We start from the raw sequence: 10,274 nt of genomic DNA, 5'->3' as shown, positions 1-10,274 counted from the left end.
AAAGGAGCTTGATGAACCCTATGCAGACCAGTCAGAACAACAAGTAAACAATGTTAAGAATGTTGACCTTCTGAACCATCTCAAAAGAATGAAGTCACGAAAAAAGAAGAAAAAAATATTAAAAAATTGACTCCTCTCCCTATGAATATTCCTTTTCCACAAAAATGAAAAGAGAAAAGCTTGACAACCAATTTGCAAAATTTTTGGAGATTTTAAAACAAATTCACATCAATATTCCTTTTACTGATGCTTTGTACAAATGCCTTCATATAACAAATTTTTAAATGAAATTTTGCCAAGTAAAAGAAAATTAGAAGAAGTTTCTGTGGTAATGCTTACGGAAAAATGCAGTGCTATACTTCAAAATAAGCTACCACAAAAACTTGGTGATCCAGGTAGTTTTACAATTCCATGCACTTTGGGAGGAGTATATTTTGAAAAAGCACTTTGTGATTCTGAAGCTTCAATAAATTTAATGCCATTTTCTATCTTTAAAAAGTTAGATCTTGGTGAAATAAAAGACACAAGTGTTTCTCTTCAGTTTGCAGATCAAAGTACTAAGAAACCTAAGGGAATAATTGAAAATGTACTCGTAAGAGTAGATAAGTTTGTTTTCCCTGTAGATTTTATAGTACTTGAAATGAAAGAATGTCCTAATGAACCAATAATTTTAGGTAGACCATTTCTTGCTACAGGAAGAGCAATTATATATGTTCATCAAGGACAATTAATTTTAAGAGTTGATGAAGAAAGAGTCATATTTGATATGCAAAAGATACTAAGATATTCAGGAGATGAAACATCATCTTCATATTTTTCAATTGACATGATTAGTTATCTTACAGATGAATTCAAATATGATCAATTAATTCCAAATTCAATGGAAAGATGCTTGATCAAATCAGGCACCACACAGGATGATGATCCCACCATCAGAAAAGAAGCTGAAATATTGGACAAAGATTCAGAAGAAGAAGAGATGAAATCCGAAAAAGTTCAATCAAAAATTGAACTCAAAACTCTCCCTTCTCATTTGAAATATGTTTATCTTGAGCAAGAATTATTTCCAGTAATTATTTCATCTTCTCTTACTGCAGAACAAGAAAATAGTTTGATTAAAGTATTGAAAGCACACAAAGGAGCCTTGGGGTGGACTGTAGAAGATATTAAAGGGATTAGTCCGGCTTTTTGTACACACAGAATCCTTGGAGGATAGCTACAAGCCAATAGTCCAGCCGCAAAGAAGATTGAATCCAGCAATGCAGGAAGTAGTGAAAAAAGAGATCATAAAGTTATTGGCAGCAGGTATTATATACCCTATTTCTGACAGCCCGTGGGTAAGTCCCGTTCAGGTAGTACCAAAGAAAGGAAGTATGACAGTTATAAAAAATGAAAATAATGAGCTTATACCTACCAGGACTATTACAGGATAGAGAGTCTGTATTGATTACAGACGTCTCAATGATGTCACTAGAAAAGATCATTTTTCTTTGCCATTTATTGATCAAATATTGGAAAAAATTGCAGGATATGGTTTTTACTGTTTTCTTGATGGTTATTCAAGATATAATCAGATACCAATTGCACCAGAAGATCAAGATAAGACAACCTTCACATGCCCTCATGGAACATATACCTATAGGAGAATGTCATTTGGTCTGTGCAACGCCCCTGCTACATTTCAGCGTTGCATGTCAGCAATTTTTGCTGACATGACTGACAAATTTCTTGAAACTTTTATGGATGATTTTACACTATTTGGCAAAACATATAAGGATTGTCTTAACCATTTGACCTTAGTTCTTAAAAGATGTGAAGAAACAAACTTAGTTCTTAATTGGAAAAAATGTCATTTTATGGTTACGGAAGGAATTGTTTTAGGACATAAAATCACTGCTAAAGGGATAGAAGTTGATAAGGCAAAAATTAATCTTATAGCAGGATTACCCCCTCCACAATTGTGAAAGGAATTAGAAGCTTTCTAGGTCATGCAGGTTTTTATAGACGATTCATAAAAGACTTCTCAAAGATATCAAAACCGCTGACTAACCTCTTGATGAAACACATTAAGTTTGATTTTTTAGGTGACTATGTAAAAGCATTTGAAACCCTTAAGGAAAAGTTATCAACTGCACATGTAGTTGTGTCCCCTGATTGGAACCAACCTTTTGAGGTCATGTGTGATGCTAGTGATACAGCAGTTGGAGCTGTTTTAGGCCAAAGAAGGGATAAGATTTTTCGTCCCATTTACTATGCTAGTAGGACATTGAGTGAGACACAAGTGAATTATGCCACGATAGAAAAAGAGTTACTAGCAATAGTGTTTGCTTTTGATAAGTTTCACACCTATTTGATAGGAACCAAAGTCACTGTTTTTACTGATCATGCAGCTTTAAAATACCTCTTAGCTAAGAAAGATGCTCGACCTAGATTATTAAGATGGATTTTACTTCTGCAAGAATTTGACCTTGAGATAAAGGACAAAAATGGGACAGAAAACCAAGTAGCTGACCATTTGTCTAGATTAGAAAATCCTCCCCTTGAGTTTAATGACATAAAAGAAGAATTTCTTGATGAACATATTTTTTCAGTTGAACAATTGTGACTCAACCACCCTGGTTTGCAGATATCGCGAATTACTTGGTTAGAAAGTGGATACCGCAAGATTACTCTTACCAGCAAAGAAAAAAGCTTATATCTGATGCAAAGTATTATCTGTGGAATGAACCTTACTTATTCAAAAATTGTGCAGATAATATCATTAGAAGGTGTGTACCTGAAGAAGAGATGAATAAAATTCTATATCACTGTCATGATGGAGTAATTGGAGGACATTATGCAGCAAATCGAATAGATTTTAAAGTTTTAGAAGCTGGATTCTTCTGGCCCACACTCTCTAAAGATGCCCGAGCATATGTAGCACAATGTGACAGGTGTTAGAGAACAGGTAATATCACCAAGAGAGATGAGATGTCACTGCAATCAATATAGGTATGTGAAATATTTGATGTTTGGGGAATAGATTTTATGGGTCCTTTTCCTTCTTCTCACTCTTTTGAATAGATCCTTGTAGCTGTGGATTACGTATCAAGATTGGTTGAATCCATCCCAACAAGAAAGAATGACGCTCATACAATGTGTAATTTTCTTAGAAAAAATATTTTTACCAGATTTGGCACACCGCGAGTCATCATTGGTGACCAAGGAACTCATTTCATCAATAGGCAATTTTTTGCTTTACTATCAAAATATAATGTGACTCACAAAACAGGAACACCATATCATTCTCAAACTCAAGGGCAAGTTGAGGTTTCCAACCGCGAGTTAAAAGAATTCTTGAAAAAACGGTTGGAATCTCAAGAAAAGACTGGGCTTTAAAATTAGATGATGCATTATGGGCGTACCAAACGGCTTTCAAAACGCCAATTGGAACATCTCCATATAGATTAGTCTTTGGAAAAGCTTGTCATTTGCCCGTAGAATTAGAACATAAAGCTTTTTGGGCATCGAAAGCACTGAACTTTGATTTAACCTCCGTTGGTAAAAAGCGATTTATTCAGTTTAATGAATTGGAAGAACTGAGATTGGGAGCCTACGAAAATGCTAAAAATTTTAAAGAAAAAACAAAAATATGGCATGACAAGTTGATCCGACCAAAGAGTTTCAAAATTGGAGATCATCTACTTCTTTACAATAGCCGACTCAGGTTATTCCCAGGAAAATTAAAATCCAGGTGGATGGGTCCTTACAATGTTATAGGTGTTACTCCGTACGGGGCAATTGAAATTCAGAAATATGGAGGAGACAAGTTTAAGGTAAATGGTCACAGGCTAAAATTGTACTATGGAAGACATTTTGAACAACATCCATCGGTTACTTTGATAGACTGATGAATTTGGAAATTAATAAGTCGAGTTGACGACGTTAAACTCAGAACTAAGATACAAAACCCGTAGCCATTGAGGGAGAAGCAGTGGAGCCTCATAAGCCTGACATAGATTTGGGTAATTAAATGCTTAATCAATTATTATGGTAAATATCCAGGTTATTGTACAACCATAACATCTCATGAAGGCCTCTACAACAACAGAGTCACTTGTGCAGGAGTAACTCCATGGTGATCGGTATGCCTAAGTATCTGGTTGATTAACAATTTAATGAATCAATTCAAAATGTTGGCACAGGTAAATTTGTTGGTTTTTATTTAAACCAGAACCAAATGACTGATAAGGTCTTAAATTAGTCAGTCTATTACATATAAAAACATGTGTTGTCATACACTCTTTCAAGTTTTTTCTTCTCTCTCCCTATATATATATATATATATATATATATATATATATATATATATATATATATATATATATCCATCTTTTATTTTATTCTTAATTGTTGTTCTTGTACAATATTGAAGTTTCAAAGTAAAAGTTTACATATTTTCAAACATAATTTTTTTTCATTTATGCCATATAACTTCCAAGTTTGTGATTTTATTTTTGTGAAGGCAAGAACGAGTATCTCCAAATTTGAGAAAGTATTGGAATTGAGAAGCATTATGATTTCAACAGGTAGAATCAATAAAATTCTGCTAGAACTTGCCCCAAATGTCTATCAAGGTGAAATTCTAGACAACACTATTTTTAAAATGAAATTAGGCTTTCTTTGACACCTTTTTTAGCCTATCTATTTTTAACCACAAATATTTATATTTTACCTTTTAGCACCCAACTTTGAGCCCTCCCCCCCCCCCATACCAAAAAATGAAAGAAAAAAAAGAAAGGGATAAACCAACTTTTATTGATACACCATATTGGTTTACCTTACAAAAAAATTGGTACTACTCCTTCCGGCTATAGTTGAGCAAAATGATTATTAAAGCAAGCGATGGAGGAATACTTATGGAGTAAATGTTCTATTTTACTCTTAAAAAAAAAGGAAAACAAGGTGTATATACCTGTAAAATAAATTATTGGTTCAAGAAGCTTGAATTTAAGAAATCTATTGAGAGAAATGATGAATTAAGTGATGTTAATTATGAAATTGGAGACCGGGACCTTTAGCCCAATCTCTAGAGTTATTTTCTTGTGTTGAGTTGTACATAGTTACTTTGATAAAATAATCGGCTCTCATAATAAAGCTGGATGGAACAAAGTCACTACAAATATATCCTTTTACCTTACCAGCATTAAGCCTATCATTACAAGCCTCAAAAAGTCCTAAAATAATTTTAGAAATTAGTGTTGATTCTACATTAGTGGAGACTAACATGAAGGGCAAGCCTATGGACAAAATTTGAGAAACTCGAAATTGTAATCATAATGTTATCAATCTCAAAAGGTTCATCAAAAAAGGAGTTGAAAGTTTTTGGCAAACAAAAGCAGAAGCAGAAACAAGGTATAGATTTAGCCACTTGAAAAACTTATAGGTTTTGAATTTTATGTGAAACTTTATTTTATTACTTTTCTACTATACAAGAAACGAAAATTATTAATAAAATTATTGCCTCGAGGACGAGCAAGGATGCAAGTGCGGGAGAGTTTGATGACTATAAAATATTCATATATTATATACTTAAAAATAAATTATTTTAAAATATATATATATATATATATATATATATATATATAATATGTCAATTATCTGTATTTTCTAATAGTATTTTGCAGGAAATAAAAATATCATGATAAAGCAAATAAAGGAATAAAAAGAGAAGCACGAGGCATCATGGCAATAGAAGCACGACGCATCATGGCAATAGAAGCACGACGCATCATGGCAAAAGAACCACGAGGCATCGTGGCACCTTATGAGATTTGATTTCTATAAATAGGATGTTTGTATTGAAAGGGGAGAGATCATACATGCCTAATTAGCAAACTTTTCTCTAGCTTTGGTCTTTACTTCTCTCTTTATCTATTTCATTTTATCTTGTAGTCTTTGAATTTTCTAAGAGTGTTGATAGTATTTTAAGAATTTCTTTCTTTGTGAGATTTAAATACTCCATAATGGAGTAATCTCTTTTGTTGGGATAGTTGATGAAGCTCGATAGCGTTATAATATTAATCTCAATTTTACTACATGCTTGACTTGAAACTTTCTAATTATATTTCTATATTGTGCTGGAATATTAGTTTTAATTAATTATTATCACTTCTATCTATTTATTCTCCAAAGTTAGTTGTATGTCAATTTTGTAATTCTCACGAAGCAAAATTAATATACGATAACTATTGGGTAAAATAATAGAGTGAGAGTAATTCATTTTAAGCTATCATTCCAAGTCTATAATCTTGTTTACTTCCATTCTAATTCTCACAGAGGAGTTGTAGTTGGCAAGATTATTGATTTTTAGTAAAAATTAATCGCAAGAGGTTTTTGCTATCTTTTAGTACAATTCAGGCAAGAAAATTATTTCAGTTTAATCGTCACGAGTCATATATCAATTGATTTACATAACCTCGCAGAGTGTTATTAATTGATTATTTCTTAGTGAGCAAAATATAATTGTATTACCAATAAACAGTTATTCCTAAGAGAAATACATGTACAAGCTAAGATTTTATTATTATCACGCTATCGAGTGAATTCAATGATCCAACTCTTTTTAAATATAAATCTTCCGAAAGTTATTTTGTTTCAACTTAAGCAATTTAAATTTTCAACAAATAAAACTTCATCAATCTGATTCTCTCAAATAGTAGTAAGAATATTATAAGTTTGTAGCTGAATTCTCCAATCTCTGTGGGACGATATCATAAACTATACTAGAATTTGACAAAGTACGAGTAGCAAAATCTTATACGCATTGGCCTCGTCACCCAGATATGACTAACAATGAGGCCGAGTATGAGGTTGCGATTGCAGGACTAAAGTTAGCGCTCTAGTACGGAGCAAAGCAAGTCGTCCTACGCTACGACTCTCAGCTCATCGTCAATCAAGTCACATGAACTTTCCAAATCAAGGAACAAAGACTGCAAAATACCAGGCCAAGATCTGCAAATTATTACCCGAGTTCGATGAATGCCAGTTCGACCAAATCCCTCGAGCTCAGAATATCGAAGCAGGTGACGCCAAATTAGCAGCGGCCACTAAAAGCATAACCGGAGGAAGGAACGTGGTCACTCTCCTTCACTCGTCGGTCGATCACATCTAGGTACGAACTATAAACCTAACATGGGTCTGGTGCAACTGTATTGTCACATATTTACAGGACGACGTGCTCCCAGACGACAAAAGAGAAGCCAAAAAGCTTCAAATGTAGGCGGCTACGTACATCGTCATCAACAATGACTTGTACAAAAAAAACTATGGAGACCCCCTAGCGAAATTCTTGGCCTAAACTAGACACGACATGTTCTGGAGGAGGTGTCACACCTCTTTTTTCCGCCCCCGCGAGGGACGTAGGAGTTTTTTCCATTTAAAGGACAATTGAAACGGGATTTATTTGTTTATTTCAGAGTCGCCACTTGGGAGATTTTAGGGTGTCCCAAGTCACCAATTTAATCCCGAATCGAGGAAAAGAATGACTCCGTATTACAGTCTGCATACCAGAAATCCGGATAAGGAATTCTGTTAACCCGGGAGAAGGTGTTAGGCATTCCCGAGTTTCGTGGTTCCAGCACGGTCGCTCAACTGTCATATTCGGTTTGATTATCTGATTTTATACAATTATGGGCTCATGTGCAAGTTTTAACTTTTAACCGCTTTCATAATTATTATTATTATTTTTTACAAGAATGTGAACATTGTTTAAAACACGTCTTTGGATTGCGTCACATGAAATGCACCCGCAATCCGGAACACATTTTGTTCAATGTTTTGGGATTTGGATTTGGGTCGCATGAAATGCACACCCAAGTTTAAGAGAGTAAATTATTAAACACGCGCCTAAAGAAACTATCGTGTTATTATTCTGGGAAGGCAGTGAAATTTGCTAAATGGCCCGTCCCGAAAACTAAGTACTTTAATATATACATTTAACGAGGGCCCCGCAATTTATGTGCTTTGTTTAGCGAGGCTCATCTCATTCGTTATTCTTTTAAAGAATTTGCAACGTCGTGGAAATGCATCTCGAACCACGTCACAATCAATGCACCCGTGATTAAAGACATATTTCAACGTCGTTGAGATTTGGATTTGGGTCACATAAATGTGCACCCGAGTTTAAAAAGGTACGATTTATTAAATCGCGTCTAAAGAGTCTAACGCGTTATTATCTTTGTGGAAGGAAGTAAAATTCACTAAACAGTCCATCCCAAATTCTAAGTATTTATTATGACCAATTATTGAGGGCCCCGCAATTTGTATCTTTATTTGGCGAGGCTCATCTCATTTTATTATTTAAAAGAGAACTACATTTCGCTATATTTATTTAAAGAGTTAATTCAAGGTTACTTAAAACATATTGCAAGCCATGCTATATGTAATGTACTCGTGGTTCACGACAAGTTCTATTTAACCCTGTTCCAAATTGGAGCCGGGTCACATGAAATGCACCCCCGGTTCCTTTAATCTAATTACATATAAACAACAATATTGCCACAAATCACTAATTTGACGCTATTTATAAACTATCATTCTTTTTCTTCTTAATCTAGTTTAATGAAGTATGAGCTAATAATCGAACAACCTAACAATAAATGGCAAACAACTGACAATCAGTGATAAACAAAAATATGAAATTAACAACAGAACATAACATTAACAATTAGTGATAAACTAACATGACAATATAAACTTTAAAATATGACAAATATATTACTACTACTCAAATTTACCGAGACAAGACGTGAAAGCAAAGAACACACCGAGCCAACAAAAAGTAACATGAATACTCACGTTTAACAGCAACGTCGAGCTTCAACATCTCGAACTCGCCAAAAAAAATGGACAACAACAACCTCGACGGAACTCATAACACGAACGGCAACCTCAAGAGTGGTTTCATGGCTGTACTGGCTGGTCGTTTCTGGAGGTCTTGAGACGAGGAGAGGCTGGTTTAGGTGGTCGTTTGGATTGAGGAAGGAGCAGCTATGGAGGGTCGTTTGGATGTGAGGAAGAAGCCAGACTGCTGGTTCTTCGTACTGAAGGAGTAGTGTTGGCGACGAAGGAGAAGAAACGCAGCAACAGCTGCTCGGCAACGCAGCAACAGCTGCTCGCTGGACTGGAGATGGTGAAGCAGCAGTGGTCATGGTTTTCCAGTGGTGTTCGCTGATGAGTGACAGTGTGAGACGATGAGGTTGGATGCGAGGAAGCGACGGGGAGGCTGGTTATGGTCGCCGGGCTGTTTGGTTCACTGCTGGGCACGAGGAAGCGACGAGCTACTGGTTTTTCCAGCGACGAAAGGGGTCGTTTGCTGGTTGTTACGGAGAGGTTTGAAGGTGGGGAAGACGATGGGGAAAGGACGTGAAGCAGCTACAGTGACTGCTGCTCGACGGGGTGGTCGACGCGACGGAAAACTGGCGGTCGTTTGGACGTGAAAGAGGAGGAGCAATGGCCAACCTTTACGTTTTTTCTTTTCGTTTTCTTCAGTTCCAAAAATGAAGAAGAAGGTTAATCGTCCTTCTTCCAAATTTTTCCAAACTTTTTCTCTTTTTCCCCTTTTTCACGTTTTGTCCCCCTTTTCTCTTTTTAAAATCTTTTCTTTTTAAAGTTTCAAATCCCTTTTGCCTTCTCACGTTCTTTGTTATACTATTCCAAGAAATGGACCTCACGTGTGTAGGGGTCCAAGACTTATGTCCCCCATGCGTGGTGGCGTTCCCCGTGTGTGGTGTTCCGTCCGTGTTCTCCACGCGTGTCCCCCATGTGTGGTGGGCTCGGATTATTATGGGCTAGGTCCGAAAATTAGGCCTAAAAACGGGTAGTTTGAACCCAAATATTATTCTTTTGCCCGGACCCGAGAATAAGAACACGACGTTGTTCAACTAATCCTATGTAAGCAAAATAACTACCAAAATAAGACTGTCATTTAAAACAAAACTATTTTTTAATATATTTTTTTTTCAAGATTAAAATAGCTACAAAGCATAAATAAAACTATTTTTGTCATTTTCGTTTTTATATAAAGATAAAATATAAAGTACTATTTTTGTATTTTTCAAGATTAAAATGGCTACAAAACGTCAATAACTTTTTTTTGTAATTTTCGAAATTATACAACGATAAAAATATAAAGTACTTTTTTTTGTATTTTTCAAGTTTAAAATGACTACAAAACATTAATAAAACTATATTTTTTATAATTTTCGAAATTATATAAAGTACAAAAATAAGGT

General features: G+C 35.0%; 1 protein-coding gene across 1 annotated transcript; it reads left to right on the top strand.

The window, feature by feature from the left end:
* The first annotated feature begins 259 nt into the window (after positions 1-259).
* Positions 260-1,216, top strand: LOC138871854 (uncharacterized). Its single transcript, XM_070149761.1, has one exon. It carries the CDS (start codon positions 260-262, stop codon positions 1,214-1,216), a length of 957 nt encoding a protein of 318 aa, XP_070005862.1.
* The last annotated feature ends 9,058 nt before the right edge of the window (positions 1,217-10,274 follow it).

This window comes from Nicotiana sylvestris, chromosome 6 (assembly GCF_000393655.2).
Source record: "Nicotiana sylvestris chromosome 6, ASM39365v2, whole genome shotgun sequence".
Classification (NCBI taxonomy): domain Eukaryota; kingdom Viridiplantae; phylum Streptophyta; class Magnoliopsida; order Solanales; family Solanaceae; genus Nicotiana; species Nicotiana sylvestris.
The sequence above is the reverse complement of the archived record's forward strand: the minus strand, read 5'-3'. Positions and strand labels throughout refer to the sequence as shown.

Coding starts and splice junctions, on each gene's coding strand:
- LOC138871854 (XM_070149761.1), top strand. CDS start 260: ATGCCTTCATATAACAAATTTTTAAATGAAATTTTGCCAAGTAAAAGA.